At 33.3% G+C, this 20,650-nt stretch overlaps 3 protein-coding genes across 3 annotated transcripts; all 3 read left to right on the forward strand.

Moving 5' to 3' along the window:
• The first annotated feature begins 4,039 nt into the window (after positions 1–4,039).
• On the forward strand, positions 4,040–8,804 carry LOC143588340 (calcineurin B-like protein 9). The gene is made up of 9 exons (XM_077069370.1): positions 4,040–4,164; positions 5,886–6,024; positions 6,143–6,225; positions 6,335–6,394; positions 7,577–7,685; positions 7,780–7,832; positions 7,969–8,049; positions 8,326–8,438; positions 8,586–8,804. The coding sequence occupies exons 2-9, from the start codon at positions 5,946–5,948 to the stop codon at positions 8,647–8,649; spliced, it is 642 nt and encodes a 213-aa protein (XP_076925485.1). The 5' UTR covers positions 4,040–4,164; positions 5,886–5,945; the 3' UTR covers positions 8,650–8,804.
• A 1,871-nt stretch (positions 8,805–10,675) lies between these two features.
• On the forward strand, positions 10,676–15,927 carry LOC143588338 (NAD-capped RNA hydrolase DXO1-like). Its single transcript, XM_077069369.1, has 13 exons — positions 10,676–11,104; positions 12,474–12,724; positions 12,956–13,021; positions 13,113–13,191; positions 13,287–13,366; positions 13,445–13,468; positions 13,622–13,746; positions 13,853–14,069; positions 14,170–14,223; positions 14,318–14,364; positions 14,502–14,586; positions 15,309–15,372; positions 15,453–15,927. Exons 1-13 carry the CDS (start codon positions 10,714–10,716, stop codon positions 15,554–15,556), a joined length of 1,587 nt encoding a protein of 528 aa, XP_076925484.1. The 5' UTR covers positions 10,676–10,713; the 3' UTR covers positions 15,557–15,927.
• A 1,614-nt stretch (positions 15,928–17,541) lies between these two features.
• LOC143588346 (uncharacterized) lies at positions 17,542–20,200 on the forward strand. The gene is made up of 2 exons (XM_077069373.1): positions 17,542–17,682; positions 19,377–20,200. The coding sequence occupies exons 1-2, from the start codon at positions 17,544–17,546 to the stop codon at positions 20,090–20,092; spliced, it is 855 nt and encodes a 284-aa protein (XP_076925488.1). The 5' UTR covers positions 17,542–17,543; the 3' UTR covers positions 20,093–20,200.
• Positions 20,201–20,650: the final 450 nt, after the last annotated feature.

Here is a 20,650-nt window from a genome sequence, read left to right on the forward strand (position 1 = left end):
ATACCAAATACTTTATTTTAAAAGCATGGGATGTCTTATGTTCAAATTTCATATGCGACAAAAATTATGAGGTTTCAGAATGAGCCATGAGATTTTCTCATTTATGGTGGGTTCTAGGGGTGTTCTTCGGGTTTTTTTGGGTCGAGTTCTTCGGGTTTCAAAGTTTTAAATCTTCACCCGAAACCCAACCCGAATCTCTCACGAGTTTTTCGGGTTCGGGTAATTCGGGTTCGGGTTTTTTCGAGTTGGGTCAATCAGGTTTCGAGTATCCTAGAAAACAAAACTAAAAACAAAAAAAATTTAAAAACTACAATGCTAAAATTAAAACAACATATTATTCTTTGCTAGTAAGCAAATAATCAAATAATAAACCAAGATGATTTGATAAAACAATCCAAAAGAAGAGTAAAACTAACTAGAACCATAATCGTCTTCAATCGAGCGTGATTTGGTTGTTCAATTACGGTTGCTATTAGTAACAAATGGAAATCATAAATTAACAATAAATAATCGATTATGACCAGATTCTGATAACGTTAGTGGCTAATACTATGCCTATTATATCTAAAAATATATTTAATTTCAGAACTAAAGTTTATTTGGGTTGACCCGAAACTTATAAATCAAACCCGAGAACCAACCCGAATTACTTCGGTTCGGGTTAGTCTTTTCTCGGGTTCGGGTTTTTCGGGTCGGATTAGTTTGGGTTCAGGTACGTGTTTTCTCGGGTTGGGTTTCGGGTAATAGTGACAGCCCTAGTGGGTTCCTCCTGAGAGTAGAATAAAGATTGCATATGATCAGATGGATCAATGCTCTGTTAGTGATCCAAATGGGCGTTAAACAAAAAAGTTAATAAAAACCCATTTTCATTGTTATATGTTAATGATTCTTAAAACTAATATAACACTCTTCTAGACTTCTAGTCTCCTTGTGTTTGTGCTTCTTTACACTTGCTTTAGATTTAAAGGATAAAAGGTTATTAAAAAGTTATCTAAGGTCGACTTGTATGGGTCGTCGGAAGATCGCAGAAGGGTCCGACATGGCATGCAACGTCACGCCTGAGACCCTTTCAAGTACCGCACTGGCCTCTGGGTCCGCATGAGGGTGCTCAGATGGATCACAATAGCTTCTCTTTCCACATTCTTTTTTCTTTTTTGTAAAGGTTAAGAGAAAGAAAGTTGTGAATATATAGAGAAGAAGATAAAAATGGGTCTTGTTTGATAGTGTCTTAGATCTATTCTCCTTTTTTTGTATACTTTTTTGTTTATTGTTAGCTAATATAAGTCGTAGACAATATAAATGCATTTTAATTATATTTATAGATATTATATGTTAAATATATATTTTAAGTATTATAAAGTGTATTAAATAAAAAAGAAAAATAGAAAATAGAAAATGATGAAGAATAAGAGAATGTCCCATGCTAGAGACCGAAAGGTAAAGTTGAGTTATGTAGAAAAAACTAACATGACTTAGACGTGACGAATGAGGAGAGTTTGACTCAAACGAGTCATACCATTGACAATGTCAAATGATTTAGAATTAAAAAGCATAATATACATCAAAAGAATTGAATTGTGATACATACAATTGAAAACATAAAAATGAAGAAAAAAGAAAATTTATAACCATCTAATCGTCCATTCCTCTGTCACTATCACCACCATTTAGGGGTGAGCATAAACCGAATTAATCTAACTGAACCTGAATTACCAAAAAACCGAACAAAGCATTAACTGACGACTAATTTTTTGATTTTTTAAATAACCGGATTTTCTGTTAACCACTTTTTAATAACTGAAAATAGCCAAACTGAACTATTTAACCAATAATTTATATATAACAATCATCTTCTTCTAATGAACTTTATTTCGATACTTCAACATGATATTTATCCAAATTTCGTTAATCATTGTATTCTTTATCTTAGATGGTTCATTCCATTAGTAACATTTATTAGTTCATTTTAAATGAAATGACGGTGACTTTGAATTGTGTTTATTCACTTATATAGTGTGTTTGACAATTAGCCATTCACTTGTTAAAACTTATATCTAAGTTTATGAGTAATTATTTATGTATATTTTGAAACTAATATGTATTAAATGATTGCTCATGTGTTGATTTTAGTAATTTTTTGAACAAAAGTCAACAAAAACTTAGTCAATGTTAAAATTTTGGGTTTAGCGTGTAATTAACCAAACATAACCGAATTAACTGCTAAATCACCGATTAACCGGAACCGATAGTTGTTTTTTAATAATTGAAATGTTTGGTTACGGTTTCGGTTCTTGCCATTAACCGAACCGAACCGTGTACACCCCTACCACCATCTATTTATTGTTGTTGCAACTTCCGCTTACCAATCCCCTGCTACCTCCACCACCTGTTAGTCCATGTTGCTACCTATCGGCCTCAACATAACCACATAAACACATGTGGGGGGAGATGATGACGGGGTGGCAGAGGCAACGACATGATGATAGTTGGATGTTCCGTTAATCCATTTCAGTTAGTTAAATTCCATTACAAGTAAAGGGTTTGTATGTTTTTTTAGAATCTTTGTAACTCCATATCCATTCAATCCTAAACAAACATGTTATCATTCTAGTTTCAACAACATTTGATAACACAAGTTATAACTGATTTGAAATTCCAACTCCATTGGATTGAGTGAACCAACCACCCATTTAGTGTATTTAATTATCAGCTTTTAATACAAAAATGTTGTCATATTTATACATATTAGGTTGTGGACCAAGTATTGAACAATGTGTTTAGGGGGGGGGGGGGGGGGTTGTTAAACCATGGACGCACATAGAATATTGAAGACACTGTTCGTGATCTTAGTGTTACCAATCAATTTATGCAAATGAAATTTATAGAACACAGAATGGATTTCATATCGGGCTTAATATGTTTGAGAATGCAGTGTCTTAAAACTTAAATGACAGACGTCTATCCAAGGTGGCAATAGTTTCCTCGCAAACCACACTTTACCGTTTTCTTATTTAGATAAACAAAAATATTTTCACTTAAAATCACCAAAAACCAACCTAACGTGGTAACTTGATCTTTCGTTTTCTTATCTATACTAACAAATGACAAATTATCTATGGTTTGCTTTGATTATTTTGTCTTAAAATTCGACCTGACTCCAATTATACGAACATAAATATCATGCAACCCTAGCCAATCTCTAGGTCAAATTACCGCTTTAAAGTGTGTTATGATCACAATTCTTGTTTAATATTATTATTATTATTATTATTATTATCAATCCAAAATGGCATTTCCAACAAACAAAAGGCACATGCTTCAAATGTTTACGAATTAATATTAATTTTTTTAAAAATTTTTTATGATAAACCACTAACTATAGTCTTGAATAACGTCAGATCAAACTGACCAGACTAGTTAGGCCGCCTATATAGCCAAAAACAGTCTAGCTTACCCGCTCGACTATAATCCAACAAAGTTAGCTCACGAAAATTACTCGTATAAAACTGTTCTTTTTATTTTATTATTACTATTTTTTTATTTTAACCTTTTGAATCTATTTCTAGAAAACCATTTGAAAAGAATAAAATAAAAAGATAAGTCTTGTTTAGTAATAACTCAAATTTCAAAGCATGGACATTTACGTCAAATGTGATCAAAGGTATATTCCATTCCAAGACTCATCACTACCGTTTTTCAACATCACGTGCTTCTTCCGTGACCGCTGTGTTAATCATAATAATAATAACAACAATAATAATAATAATAATAATCGATACAAGTTCGATTTCCACTTGTATTACTGTACATAAATATTGACAATTAAGAATTTGAATTAGGCTTTGCGAGGTTGTTAGTTCGAATTCTGAATTCACGTGAGTTTTCGTCTCACTGTGTGTTACGTTACATAATTCTGCTTTTTGTCGGCCGCCGACAGTATGGTAAACTAGGGAACACCCAAATCAAACCCTAAAGCTATTTAATAATAATAATAATAAAACCCCTTTATCCATCCATATAAATACAAACCGTGTGCTACCTTCAAGTCATCTCATCAATTCTCAATTCTTCGCATTGTGTGGTCTCGTAACATCGGTGCCCTAATTTCTCAATCGAAACCTTAATTCACTTATTCACATCTCACCGCATCTGTACAATCACTCGGTATGCATTCTTTTGATTATTATTAAGTTTAATTGAAATTGGAAACACTACAGAGTTGATTTTGATGTTTAGCTATGATATTGCTGTGATTAAGTGATTCGGAAGTGAAATTGATTTTTTATAGCAGGATTTGTGTTCCTGTTACTTTGAATTGCTTGTGATTTTATGTAATTGAAATTACAAGCAGTATGCAGGTATTTTTAGGTTTAGCTATGGAATTGTTGTGATTAGTTGACTTTGAAGTGAAATTGATTGTTTATAGAAGGATTTGTGTTCCTATTACTTTAAATTGCTTGTGTAATTGAAATTGAAAGCAGTATACAGGTATTTTGATGTTTTGTTGGTGAATTGATGTGATTAGTTGATCCGGAAGTGAAGTTGATTGTTTATAGCAGGATTTTTGTTCATGTTACTTTGAATTGCTTGTGTAATTGAAAGTAGTATAGAGTTGATTTTGATGTTTGTTGGTGAATTGTTGTGATTAGGTGATTTAGGAGTGAAATTGATTGTTTATAGCAGGATTTGTGTTCGATTCGGAAGTTAATTTGATCTGTTACTGTGAATTGTTTGTGTAATTGAAATTGAAAGCTGTATGCAGGTGATTATTATGTTTAGCTATGGAGTTGTTGTGATTACTTGATCTGGAAGTGAAATTGATTGTTTATAGCAGGATTTGTGTTCGATTCGGAAGTGAATTTGGTCTGTTACTTGGAATTGTGTGTGTTTTGGTGTTATTTGGTGCTCAGATGTTTATTTTTGAAGATCTAGGGTTTTGTTTTGCTTATTGTGTAAAAGGAAGTCAACTGTTGGATTTTGGATGATTATATAGTTTGTATAATGAGGTTACAAAATGCTGATCATGCAATTAGGCAATTAGCATATGGTTATACTTAAATTAGTGTAGGCTGTTTAGTTTAGAACCCGTATATAATTGATTCTCGTGTGTAGTTGGGGAATTGTCGTGATTACTTGATTTCGAAGTGAATTTGATCTTCAACAGAACAAAATTGATTGTTTATAGCAGGATTTGCATTCGATTATTGTTACTGACGATCTGTTACATTGAATTGTGTGTGTGTAATTTTGTGCTCAGATGTTGATTTATGAAGCTGTTAGGGTTTCTTACTTCTTAGATCTAGGGATTTGATTGTTGTGTAATAGTAAGCTTGTGTTGGAACATGAAGGATTATAGTTTGTATAACGAGGTTACAAAGTACTGATCATATGTAGGGTTTATGTTTGGCAAGATATGGAAAGGATGTTAACTATTAGCCTATGTGTATATACCTAAATTAGTATAGATTGTTAGGTTTGAGAAGCTCATGGATAGATTGGAGGTGTATGATATGTAATTTAAGACTAACAACATGGTTAACATGTTAGTTTTTCAGTTTGTTCCTTTTTGACATGATTCCATGAAATTAGAGATGTAAACGGCCAAGCTGCTTGTGAACTATTTGAGATTGGCTTGTTAAAAGCTCGAATCTCGCCACGTTTAAACAAACTAAGCCCGAGCTCGAACTTTTATTGAGGCTCAATGGCTCATTAAGTAAATGAGTTCTAGCCCGAGCTTCACATATCTTCTACATATGTAACTTTGATATACTTCTATTTTAGCTCCCATTATGTTAATTAAGGGGTGAAAGTGTGAAACTGGTAGTTTTATCTGTATATATATATATATTGATTAACCGACTGGTTTGTGTTTACAATTGTGGCAGCTAAGTTTGTGATGGTTTTGACGATTCTGGTCCTGTAATGCCCTTTGTGATTGTCTCTAAATGGGCTGCTTTAATTCTACTGTAAGAAAACCAGTTCCTGGGCACGAGAATCCGATTGTTCTTGCTTCTCAAACAGCCTGTAAGATGATTATCTTTTTCATTTATCATGCTTTTATTTTTGCATAATTCTATCCACCTATGGTCTATGGAATAAATTTTCCTAATGTTAGCATTCGTAATCGTCTTTTGTATCTCAGTTAGTGTCAGTGAAGTTGAAGCTCTATTTGAGCTTTTTAAGAGCATAAGCAGTTCTGTAATCGATGATGGATTAATTAATAAGGTATTCCATGTGCTCGTTATTATTTTGTTTCTCTCTATTTGTAAAACAAATTATGTGGTCAATATGTTAGGTGACAATACTATTCTTTTAATGTCTTTACCTTTAACAGGAAGAATTCCAACTAGCTTTGTTCAAAAACAGAAAGAAAGAGAATCTTTTTGCGAACAGGGTATGTTGCTCCCTTCTTTCATTTTCTGTCATGTAATCTGATAACTTTCAATTTTTCATTAATACTTGTCTGTTATCGCATCTTTGGAGCACTTATTTACTTGTTTTTTGTTACGTAATTACGTAATATCCTCCTCATAACAATAATTAGGTAAGAGTCCCTTTAATTGAGTGAAAACTATTTGGTGAATTTGAAGATAAAATATCAAACGTTTTACTTGTTAAGATTTTTACTTGCATGTGTAAGTGTTAACCACATTTCATCATTCAAAACTATTTTCCTGATATGACGATATATGCATTTTATTTGTCTACTATGTTGATAGAATTATAAATAATGTATTTTTTTAGTCATAAAGAGCACAATTAAGGAAGACCGATACTTTTTGTTTGATTACCAAAAACGCACTTTCAATGATTGAATATGCATGTTTATGCTTTTAGCTTTGTCATTAATATTACTTTCAAGCTACTTTATGCCAAATATTATATTATTGGATATATTTGGATACCGCTACAACTATTATTTAAGTTAGATACTTATTGTGGGTATGAATTCAGACAGATTCGGTTTCCGATTTTCATTCACAGCCTTTAATTTGGTTCAAATTAATCAAAGTACTTAATTTTCAGCTCATTAATTAGTTAATACTTATACCATATATTCTTCACTTTGTGAGTTTCATCTGCAACTCTTTTCACATCAAGTGCACATGCCTGATGACCTATAACCACATCATTTCTTCCCACCATGGAAATCACATACAAATAATGAGAATGATTAATAACTAACAAACGTTTATTTTCCAAGCTAATCTTTTTTCTGGTACGTAGTCATGATAAACTAAAATACCTTACCTTTTTGAAATATTCTTTTTCTAGTGCATAATCATAACTAAATGCCTTACGTTTCCTTTTTGTATATAATCGTTTATAAAAATAAGTTCGAGAAAAAATTTTATGCTCTCTTGTAAAGGAGCATCTAAGTTTAGGTGCTATAGGTGAAAACGAATAAATGCACCCTATGAGATTCCACATATGTTGTGTTTATAGAGTTCACTTTTTTTTCTTTTTAAAATATAATAGCACCAACTTGGATTCAGGATCTAATATATAATCTGATTGAAAAGAACAGTGCTTTCATGTTGTACATTTCCTAAACTTTCAAAACTTTCATGTGCAGATATTTGATCTTTTCGATGTAAAGCATAAGGGGGTTATTGATTTCGGTGACTTTGTTAGAGCACTTAATGTTTTCCATCCTAATGCTCCTCAAGAAGACAAAATCAGCTGTAAGTTCAACACGGTAGTCATACTGAAATTACATAAGGGCCCATGAATATGATCTTATTATTGCTTATAATATAATTTCATGTTGTGTTTCAGTTTGTTTCAAGCTTTATGATATGGATGGAACTGGATTCATAGAGCGTCACGAGGTATGTTTATCAGAAGTTACTTCCATTTTTTTCAATGAAAACATTAACTAAAAACTGTAGCAAATAACTATGTAAATATTGTGTATTAATTTATTGTTATTCCTCGTAACATCTTTATTATGCATACATTTTGCAGGTTAAGCAAATGTTAATCGCACTTTTATGCGAGTCTGAGCTGAAGCTAGCGGATGAAACCATTGAAGTAATACTTGATAAGGTAATCTTACTTTTGCCTTTTGTGAGATTCACACAATATTCTTTTTTGCCACTTATTGAATGCTTTTTAAGCGAGTGATAATTATTACTCGTCAGTACATATATTTTTGGAAATGTTATTATTTTGCTAGAAAGCGAACCTATAATAAGGTTATATAAGCACATCAAGTCGTCAAGTACAATTTTCGGACGCCTAATATGTATCATACATAACTAGATTTGAACAACTAACCTTATTACAGAAACATGATTTGAAATCCCGTTTTTGTTTGAACAGACGTTTTCAGAAGCAGATGTAGACCAAGACGGGAAGATAGACAAATCAGAGTGGCACAATTTTGTCACCCATAACCCTTCCTTGCTCAAGATAATGACTCTTCCGTATCTAAGGTAATTATTATATCGAATAATATTATGATTGTTGACTAGATTTAGGAGAGAAAGAGAGACAAAACAGTTATGCGGGTATATAACCGTCTTATATAGCCATACCTCCATGTGTTTATATATTAATGAAGAATGTGTTGCTAAATGCAGGGACATTACAACAACCTTCCCAAGTTTTGTGTTCAATTCCGAAGTTGAAGAGATTGCTACATGATAAGAATGGATTGTGAAATAGTGTTTTGTTGGTTGGCTATGTTTTCTTAACCGGTTGATGTGTTTCAGATTGAATAGAATTGTTTTGTCTTCTTATGTTAAGCCCAGTTTTGGTTTGGCTTTCATGAGGAGCAGCAACATTAGGATTTATGATGAGCATAATGATATTGACTAGATTTATTATATCGAATAATATTATGATTGTTGACTAGATTTAGGAGAGAAAGAGAGACAAAACAGTTATGCGGGTATATAACCGTCTTATATAGCCATACCTCCATGTGTTTATATATTAATGAAGAATGTGTTGCTAAATGCAGGGACATTACAACAACCTTCCCAAGTTTTGTGTTCAATTCCGAAGTTGAAGAGATTGCTACATGATAAGAATGGATTGTGAAATAGTGTTTTGTTGGTTGGCTATGTTTTCTTAACCGGTTGATGTGTTTCAGATTGAATAGAATTGTTTTGTCTTCTTATGTTAAGCCCAGTTTTGGTTTGGCTTTCATGAGGAGCAGCAACATTAGGATTTATGATGAGCATAATGATATTTTTTTTCTTTTTATTTTTATTGACAAATCATGATCGATGTTTTAGAATATGTTGGTTTGATATGATTTCGATCTGTTTAGATGTTATGTTGTGATTGATCGAAGAAACAATTTTATGTAAATGGAGTTGGATCATATATATCATGTTAAAAGTATAATTTATGATTAAACCATATACTGATATACATGTGCTTATTTCGTCTAGTACTCGAAATTGGTTATGCTAGTTATTGTAAAAGGTAAATTTCTTTTGAGTGTGGACGTGTGGTAGAAGGATTTTGGACGCAACGGTTACAAACTGGTAACACTGCAAAGTTGGACCATTACGTGCGTTTCGTTCTCTTCGATCTCCCATGTGATGAATTAGACACGCTAATATAACAAGGGAGGGTATTTGCGTAGATAAAATTTTGTACAACAATGAATCTAAAAAATTGACACAATGTTGAAATCAACATTGTATCAAAACTCATAATAAAAATGAATTAAAACACAAATTTGGATGCACTATTGAGTCAACAATGTGTCTAAACTCATTATATAAAACAATTTTTTAAAATAACAAGACTAGCATGAAATATAAGTGAATAAAGTTATATCATGACACATGAGCATTACATGTTTGGTTTGAAGGTGTGACCTTGTGCTTTCGGTTTTAAGTTTTCATGGATAACCTTGGAATTGTGTAATCACTTTCAGATTAATGTTATATGTTATTTTAGTGGTACTCCAAATCTTTAATCAGATAAGACAAAGGTTTCCAGAACGAGTACGGAAATCTCTCTAAAAATCTTACCATAATTTATATCAACTCGACATCTCAAATCTGAACAGAAATCCTTTATATATGTGTTTAATTGGTGTAATGTCACAACACTCCATGAAAAGACACAACATTTGGCAATAACGGTCAACTGTAATCATCTTTTGTTACCTTTACTTTATTTAGTTTTGCTATCGAGGAACAAAGTTGTTACAAACCTTCAGTTCTAATTCCACAAAGTCGATACACACACAAATCCTCATTTACCACCGAAGACAATTTTTTTATGCCAAAGTCAAAGTTCATACCTCACACCGATCATTAAATTCAAGCAACTTCCACTAATCATCTTTCGCTACCGCTACTTTAGTTGGTTTCGACCAACATTTTTGTCAACGAAGAAAAAGGTTGCTACAGACCTTCAGTTTACTACCGAATAACAAATTTAATACAAACCCTTTACTACCGAACACCATCTATAAGCAACTTTACAATTCCGAAGCAACTTCCAATACATAACAAACCAACCGGTCAACAATTAGGCCTCCAACACAAGCCCAAAGACTAGTCACGTGAGCATCACGTGCCATCACACTTTTCAAAAACCAATATCAAAATCACCCCCAAATTAATAAACACACAAACAAAACAAAACCCACCAAAGATCCATCCATCCATCCATCCATCCATCCATCCATCAAACACACAAACACAAAACCCTTGAATCAATTTAATTTAATTTAACCTCTCAATGGATTACTCAGAGCAAGAAGTCGATTTATTCGGCGACTTAGAATTCGAAAACCAAGACCACACCACCACCCACAAAAACAACAACAGCAGCCAGCAATCCACGTCATCCTCCACGTCATCATCCTCATCTGGGTCATCGTCCAATCGGACCAGTGGTAGCGGCAGTGATAACAGTGGGGCCCACGGTGAAGAGGAAGAAGAAGAAGAAGATGAAGATGATAATGGTGAAGTTAGGTCAAGTGGGTATAATAGTAATATTAATATTAATGATGTATCTGGGTATGTTGAAGATGATGATTATAATATTGTGGAAGAAGATAAAGACTTGTTTGGGGATGATAATGAAGAGTATCTTAAAACCCCTATTTTTAGCCCTTTTCCTGTTCCTGGTAATTCTTTTTATTATTATTATTATTATTAAAGTTTTGATTTTTATAGCATTTAAAGATGAATTAATATTAGTATTAGCTTGAATTGTAAGCATTTTAATAAAAAAACATAGATTTTCTTGGCAATAATTTCTTTAATTCTCTCTTTTTTCATATTTTTTTATTAAAGTTTTGATTTTTATAGCATTTATAGATTTCATATTAGTATTAGCTTGAATTGAACTGTTGTTGGAATGCTGACATAATATTAGGGGTGTTCTTGGTGTTTCGGTTTCCCCGGGTTGGGTTATTTTGGGTTGGGACTTGGGTTAATCGGGCTATATGTTAAAAATATAATTTCTAGCCCTTCTTCTGTTTCTTGTAATTTTTTTTTCATATAGTTTTTCATTAAAGTTTTGATTTTTATAGCATTTGCAACAAAAGTTATACCCAGTAAAATCTTTTAACTTAAAGTTTTGATTTTTATATCATTTAAAGATGAAATAAAATTAGCTTGAGTTGTAAGCATTTTAATGAAAAAAACATTGATTTTCTTGATATATGAACTGAATTGCTGTTGGAATGCTGACCTAATATCAGGGGTGTTTTTCGGGTTTTGGTTCAGTTCGGGTTAAAGTTTTGTAGCATATAAACAAGAGAAAAATATTAGCTTGAGCTGTAAGCAGTTAAACAAAAAACAGTGATTTTCTTGCAATGTATTTTGCTTTAATATTATTTTAGGTGCATCATTTAGTGGTTTGTTGTATGCTACATTTTTTTGTATATATCATATATGATATATTAATATTCCAGTTTTTTGTATAAATCATAAAGATATTTTTGGGTCTGATAATGAAGAGTATGTTAAAACCTTAATTTCTAGCCCTTTTCCTGTTCCTGGTAATTCTAATTAATTCCCCCTTTTTTTCATTTTTTTCATATTTTTTTAATTAAAGTTTTGATTTTTTTATAGCATCTGATAATGGAATAATATTAGCTTCAACTGTAAGCAATTACACATAAAAACATTGGATTTCTTGCTATTTGACCTAATGTTAGTTCAGGTGTATCATGTAGTTGTTTGTTATATGCTGCATTTATATATTAGTATGCCTTGTCTATTTTCGAAATTATTCGAATTTACAGTTTTGCCCTAACCACCATCACCAAACACAAACAAAAAACTTTGATTTTAATGATACTTGAACTGAATTGTTGTTGCAAATTGCAATGCTGTTATAAAATTAAAGTTTGTGTTTTGGCCTAATACTATATCAGGTGTATTATCTAGTGATTTGTTGTATGCTGCATTTATATGTACATATCATACTTGATATATGTATATCCCAGTTTGTTTGATTTTTTCTTTTGAAATTGTTTGAATTTACAGTTTTGCCTCAACCGCCACCACGGAACACAAACAATAACCCGGGAAGGGGTGGTTTTGGCGGGCGTGGGCGTTGGCAAAACGAGAGAGGTGGAGCTGGCATTCTTCCTAGGCCTGGGCCGATGCCACAGAGGCAGAATTACGGTTATGGGTCAAAGTTTTATGCTCCTCGTAATGATGAGCGGTTTGTTTCTGAACTTAAGTTTTCAAAGAGTGAAGAAACATTATCAAGAAAGTGCATAGCATTTCAAGAGGTAAAATCTTTCTTTTGATAGTTTACATGAACTGTGATGACTGATTAAAGTATTCACCTTTTATCTATTATTAGCTATTAGCATCATAATCACCGATAGAGACAATAGCTGCATAATTTAAGTAACATATTGCCCACATTTTTTGACTTTTTTGCTTCATATCGTGTTTAAAGTTTAAATATCTGTTTTGTATGAACACGTTTAACTTTGTTTTTGGATGGTGACATTTAGCCATCTGAACTTGCTTGCTATAGTCGTTTGGAAGGCGGAGAAGTATACTTTGATGATAGTAGTTTGGTGAGCATTTTTTTGTCATTTTGTTACTCTTTACGTATTATTAATTTCAATCATCTATTCAAGCACTTTATATGTTTTTCTACTTTATCAGCGGCTTTTCAAGCGACTTATTACAGAAGATATTGGGGCGGATTTGAACCAAGGTTTTGATACCTTTATTGAGAAGAAAGGTACATTTTATCTTTGTAACCGTAAATAAGTATATAAAAAACAGACTTTTTTACACAAAATAATCTATTTTAATAATTTGATACTTTTGTACCAGATTTGGGTTCTCAGGGCTTTGGTGATCTTCTATCTTGCATACGAAACAAAAATATCCCCTTACAGAATATGCACTTTGTGGTGAGTTTTTTTTTCTCTTTTATCTGCTTCACATTATGCTTCAGACTCTTAAGCTAATTACTTTGTTTTTTATTACAGACTTACAGAAACAATCTCAATAAGGTAACTTCTTGTATTAACATATATGTATATATATATTTTTGGCTTAGAGAGTTTTATAAACCTAATTTTTTTTAAAAAAAAGCTAATATTGTGAGCATTTAGATAAATATAAAATGGTCTTATGACTTTATTTATCACTTCGTTTAATGGCAGATTATGGCTACTGCTTATTTGAGGAACGAACCTTGGGAAATGGGTGTGCATAAAAAAAAAGGCGTTGTGTATCTTGATGTACATAAATTACCCGAAAGACCAAGAAGCGACCGCGATCGTCGAATGTACTATTCAAAATCTATTCTTTTTTGTGCCTTTTTATTATATAGATGCTTTAAGTTCATATTTTTATGCTTAGTTATATGGGCGTTAATTTGATACTGAATTTAGGAGTTATTGGGGATATTGTTTTGAGACACTTGCTACCGAAGATCCAAGAAGAGACGATGGAGAAGGGATACATCATGTGGATGCTAATGTTGAATATTGTGCCGTAATTAAAACTAAATTAGGTGCACATCGTATATTAATGGGCGCTGAAATGGACTGCTGTGATTCCACTGATGACGGAAGGAGGTTTTATGTGGAATTAAAAACAAGTCGTGAGGTACATCATATATTTAATTGTATTGTTTGATATGGATGCAGCAAAATATCAAATTTGTACCATAAGCTGAAATTTTGTGAATATGTTGACCTTTTTGCAGTTGGATTATCACAACAAGGAAACATTTGAGAGGGAGAAGTTGCTTAAGTTTTGGGTATTTTCATTTTTCTAATATATGTTTCACGCAATCATTTGTTATTAATGGTCTGCTAATACTTGTACAATGCAATCGATTTATTGCATTACAGATTCAGTCTTTTCTTGCTGGCGTTCCTTATATCGTCATTGGATACAGGTATACATTATGCTTATATAAAACTATATTTAGCTTAAATTTTCTGCAAGTGTGTTTCACGATTTGACTATTTCATGCGAGATTTGAATGGTTATGCATTTTTAAAATAGTTGCTAAAAGCTTTTATTGTCGTGTAGGGATGATGCTGGCCGGCTTGTGCGTACCGAGAGATTAAGAACCAAAGATATAACTCACAGAGTAAAAATGAAAAATTACTGGCAGGTATGCATTTACTGATATATAGTTATATACCCTCCAGGCCTCCACCTCTGCATCTAGATGTGCATAAACGGGCCCGGGCCTAAGACTGGCTATAGGCTTGAAAGCCCAATTAGTCTGGTCTGTTCTAGGGCCAAATGCCCAGTTATTTCAAAGTGGTCCCTAATCAGGCCTATTAAACTCAAGGGTTGGGCTTTTTTGTCCCGAGCCTAGGCCCGTGTTTTGTGGTTATATAGGCTAAATTTATGTAATGATTTTAATCAAGGTTGTAAAAGTCGCTAGGCAGAACCTAGGCGGTCGACTGGGGAGTTGGGTGTACTCGGAGTTTGCTAAATAAAATTAACCTTCGGATACTATATATATGTCAAATATCATACGTTTTGCTAATATTTATAACAAAATAAGTAAATATCAATATAAATAAGATAAATGCATTTATAAATACTAAATTATTTTAAAATTATTTAATTGTTAGTTAAAAAAACTGATATTCTTTTTTTAATATTATAGAAATATGAATTATGCTTTATTTTTTAAGTCAAAATCGGCTCAAGTTGACCGACTAGATGTGATTCTGGCTGAGGTTGATCACCTTCGATCGATTCTTAGTAACTAGGCGTAGTTATAGAAACTCTCCTCTGCGTCATACCTTGTAGCGATTACTCAGGGAGTACTCGGCGTTGTAGACCAACTTTTACAACATTAATTTTAATATCAATAAACAGGGAGGAGTTTGCTTAGCTTTTGCTGATGAGGTTTTATGTTGGCTTTATGGAACCGTTAAAGAGAGTAAGATCTCGTTATATTTTATAATTTTATTCTTATTATTTTTTTCATAAGCTTTTTTAACCTATTATTTGGTATTGCAGATGAAGACTATATATTGCAGTTCGCTGCACCGTTCACTCGTTTGGAGCTTTTACAGGCAAATTCTTGCCCACAAGAAATAACCGATCACGTTCTGCAACTGTGAGTTTTAAATTTATAATTTTGTTCATGGACAAATAGGAGCAACGTACAACTTTTAATGCACGATCTTCAAGTTACGGTTTGACAATGTAAAAAGTGTTTACCTAAATTAAGGATTTTGTTTTGAGTCGTATGCAACTCTTTTGTCGTATATCATTAGGGGGAAATAACAATGGATCGAAGAATGCCTTGAAGCCAAAAAATGGCTTTTTCGAGTTCTGGGCATGTCGATTTTTTAGCAGGATTGATAGACACATGTAGATTAACGGCTTATGGAGATTTGAATATCCGACATTTTTAATGTACTTGTAACTGTGAATCTAATATTTGTTTCTGCGGTTTCTGCTAGTATATGACTTCTCATTGAATTGTTTACATTTTGGTTCATATAATTGTGTGATTTTTACTTGCTAGATGTGGATATGATTTTAATTATAAGATTTATTTCATTTATATACCTCAAAGTTAATAAATATCATATATATCTCTGTAAAATTCCAACTATGGATCGAAGAATGCCTGCAATTCGTCTTTCATCACATTTAATTTCCAAAACTATCAACCCATAGTGTTCTTCAAAATGGACTTTTAGAACACCTTTGAAACTTAGACCAGGCGTAATGGACAACGCCCAAAACGCCACCCACTTTCATCCCATTTGTTGGTTGTATGGCCTATAGTATAGTCTACCTTTATCCTCTTCTAGCGTTTTGTAGAAAACATTGGGAGCCGTTTTGACACACATAACGCCAAAGGGGCCTGTGTTCCCCGATGTTTTGGGTCAAAACGCTGCCACAACTTTCCCCACTAAGCTTGGATTTAAGAGTTGGGAATGCGTGTACTTGAATTTTGAATTTTTTGTTTGGTCGTATAAGAAAAAGTCGATCAGTATATCTGCAAGCACGTTGTCATATAAAACAAAAGAAAAAAATACAAAGTCATTTGAAAAGTACTCGCATTTTATAGTTTTTATGACGGGTTTCATGGCGTGCAATTAATCAATTACACTTTCAATAACAACCTTTGCAAAGAACTGTTTTGATATCAATCGTTAAAAAAGGTTAAAAACGACTAGGTGCGTTCAAATTTTTGCATTAGACTAGTAATAGTGGCGTGGCATCCTTGTCACCTCACTCTACTTTTATTTGTTAAAACACTTAAACCATTTAAGCAATCTTCCAAGTGGGTGTCAGCATCATTCGTCACGTCTGCGCCACGTCAATTTTACCCACATCATTCAACATCACCCTTCAACAGTTCAACAAAGGAAATACATCATTCTCCATTTTTTATTTTTTTTATTTATATAAGATTCACCATTCTCCTCTACTGACCATGGTCAGTAGCCTCAGGTCACGCATGACCAATTTCAGAAGGGGGCGGGGGGTTTAGTGAAACCGGTAGATTGAGGAGTGCTATGTAGCTGCCACCTAGGACCAGTGGAGATTGTCCACTGGTGTATACCCATCGGCCTAATGGAACAAGGAGCTCAAGAGTGTGGGGTGTACAAATCCAACCAATCAAATTCAATCCATACATATTTTATATATAAAAAAAAGAATTATAAAATATTGTGTTGTTAGTTAAATCATTACACATTTTTAATGAAAAAGTTAGTGAGAGCTTTTGCCTTAACGGTAGTGACTTTTTTCAATTTTTGATTAAATCACTACACATCGTTAGACTATCCGTTGTGGGGCTTTTGTTGGTATTAGATTCATCCTCTAATATTGTGTCACGTCTTGCTAACCAGACGCTAGATAAGATTCAGATAAAGCCCATGTTCGTTAACTTGACCCTGTTGTGGATAAAGCCTATGCTCGCGAGCCGTTTTCCCAAACATTCCCCTCCAGTTTACCCATTAGCGCCACCCTCCCCAACACCCATTGCGGTGTTGACCCCACCAACAACAACATTACAGACTCCAATTCCAATCGATTCGACTCCACGGCTTAATCAATTGATTGAATCACAAGTCGGAGTTTGTATCAATGGAATCGATAACAGAAAGGTTATCACATATGGAGAACCTGTACTTCCCTAGGGCTCAGCAGTCATCCGCTCTTGAACCCTCACAACGCAAATCCATTCTTCAAGACCTTTACTCCCGTGACCTCCCTCTTTTCCTAGGTACCTACCAATTTCTATTATTATTATTATTAAAACCTTTCTTTCTTTCTTTCTTTCGTATCGTTTTATTATGATTGACATGTGCATTACATTAGCTAATTGCAATCGCCACCGATATGTTTGTTAGTAAAATATAGGTACCAATAATATCGGCTGACCGATATCAGTGTTTTAAGTCTTAATTCTCAGCTGTTAGTGTTTTGCAAGTTGCAAAAGGTTAATTTTTGTTAATATACTGAATTATTAGCCTCGTCAATGCCGATATCGGATATATTTCTGCATTCACTTTTTAGATAACAAAAGTAAGGGATTGTTTGGCAATCTAGTGCTGAATCAATAAGAGATTTAGAGGTAGTCTCTAAATCATTTAGCATGTCACTCTAACTTAACCATTTAGAGGCTCCATGAGCTATTAAGAGGTGTAACCAAACACACTCTACCTTTGACCGATTCAGAGGTAGTCTCTTTATGTAATCATTAAGAGGCTCATGACCTCTTGACTCCCGAGGCGCATGGAAACCAAAAGTATTTAAATGCAAATGGTATAAAATGTGTCGGTTGCCAAGACACGCTTTCTTGTGTTTGGTCATTTTGCATGAAGCAGCTTTTAACGCAACCTGACCCACTGTGAAAACATCACACTAATTGCAATTCCGTTTTGTTCTACTTTGCTTCCTAAAGTCTACAATTGAGTATAGATTGCATGAATTTGATGCTTGCCATAGAGATTTAAAATAGAACTTCAATTAAATTATGTCATTTAGTGTTTTAAAAGAGTGTTGAAAAATCAGGAATTTGAAGCTTTAGAAATTCATGGCAGTATATTGAAATTTATAAAGCTTTTAACCCATAACATGGCAAATAAGTATAGACACTGATTCCGCAACTAGACTTTTGAATTCAGTCACAGGCAGTATTGAAATTCGACAGTATTGAAATTCAACGATGAACCGCTAAGTATTAGGTTTTAGATTTAAAGTTAAAAATGGGCACCAAAGGGTACTGTGGTTTAGTATGTAAGGCTTGTATAATTGGTTTGATTATGCACTGTTCTAAGTGTATCAAGTCAACATCTTTGTTGTTTTCTTGACTGGCTCATGCAGTTTGATTTATCCAAATTACTAAAGGGAACATCTATATGATCAACAGAATTAGTATGATAATTTTGCTTTAATAAGTGTTGTAGAACTCGCTAGGCACTAGTCAGGCAGTTGGGTACCGACTAAAAGGGATTATTCGGATTGGAATTTTATGTGATTTTTCAATCTTATTATTCGGATTGGATTAATAAGGATAAGTTTATAAATACTTTAAAGATTTTGACCGATTTGGACTGGCTTGTTGGTTTGATTAGGTGAAATCGAATCGGTAGCATATCTATTAGTGTGTAATCGCAGATTTTTACAATTGAAAACATGAGGATGAGATATTAAACACTTCTATCACAATACACATTACTCTCAATATTAATCTACAATTAAGTTAGAAAGAAAAGAGGTGTTTGACTTTGACATTCTTCCTAAAAGAATTGCAGATTGGAACCCAAACACAAGAAGTAATAATAATAATAATCACTCTTCAATGAGTGAAGAAGAATACATAATCTTTTTTATTTTTATTTTTATTTTTTATTTATCAAAAATCTCTTATATTTTCTAGTAGTCATACATGCTAATAATGAAATACACATCCAGAACGCTACGGATCACTGTTAACACTGGACGAGCTTAAAGAATTTGATACACTAAGCGACAACTATGAAATCAACTGGCATCTAAACCATCTCCGCACCTTGATCAATCCAACATCCGAGGATCTGAAATCAAGATCCGCAAAGGTCAAGAACCGGAGGCGTGCGTTCATGGATAAATTAATGTATGATGGGAAGTTCTTCTCTGAGGATTCAATGAGGGACCGAGAACCCTACCTGCACCACGAGTTTGTTGGCAAATTTCAAGACCAAATCGGACGACAAATGTCTCGGCCCGGTGAACGGTGGTCCGAGACATTGTTGAGGCAGGCTGAGGAAGCAGTTTTAGTGGATAAGATTAGGCGGGAACAGCAGAGATTGGGTGTAGATGATCGGGAATGGGTCGGGAATGAACCGCAACAAGAAGAAGAAGAAGAAGAGGAGGAGGAAGAAGAAGAAGAAGATGACGTGGAAGACAGGAACGATAAGGGTAATTTGGTAAATGAGCGGTCAGGGTCGGTGGCGGGTGCTAGTTTATCGGTTGATGAGATGGAGGATCGAATGGAGCAGTTTACGCATGTAATGCAGCAGAAGTTTCTTGCGGGCGAGGATCATCAGCATTTCGATTACTCGAGTATTGATGATGATGTGACATTGGATGATCATTGGGTAAAGGAAGCTACTTATGATGCTGAGGAGAAGTATTTTGCTGATGTTTGAAATGCTTAATTTAAGGTTTTATTAGTGGTGTGTTTGTGATGATCTGATATTATTATTGTACTGTAATTACTTTCATCTTTGTCAAAGTTGCTTTTGGTTTGTAGTGAACTTTTTGTAAAAATGGGTTGTTTTACAAGGTTTTTTAATCTGTGTAATTTAAGCTGTTCAAGAAAAGTTAAAAAATGAAGTACTTGCGTCTTTTTTTAACACCTTGCCTCCTTGGTATAATCTTACTACAAGCCATTTGGTAAATAAAACACCTTATGTTACAATGCTAAAGAGAGTATTTTGGATATATATAGTTTTTAACAAAATTTACATTGAAGGTAGAAAAAACTTGAATAAACTGTATATTTAAGTTTTTCTTTTTTAAAAAGTTATATATTCTATATAGCGGCAACTTTGTGTACCAATGAAGCATAACGTAAAAAGCGTACAAAGGCCTTCGGCGTCGTGATTACATATGAAGGATAATTAGTACGCAACATACGCAATAAGTAACTAAATTACATATAGAAGTTAAAAAATTACTCAACATGTAAAAGTAGTTAGCATAAC

Source organism: Bidens hawaiensis, unplaced genomic scaffold (assembly GCF_021521415.1).
Source record: "Bidens hawaiensis isolate Kalapana, Puna unplaced genomic scaffold, B.hawaiensis_p1.1 tig00036331_1, whole genome shotgun sequence".
Classification (NCBI taxonomy): domain Eukaryota; kingdom Viridiplantae; phylum Streptophyta; class Magnoliopsida; order Asterales; family Asteraceae; genus Bidens; species Bidens hawaiensis.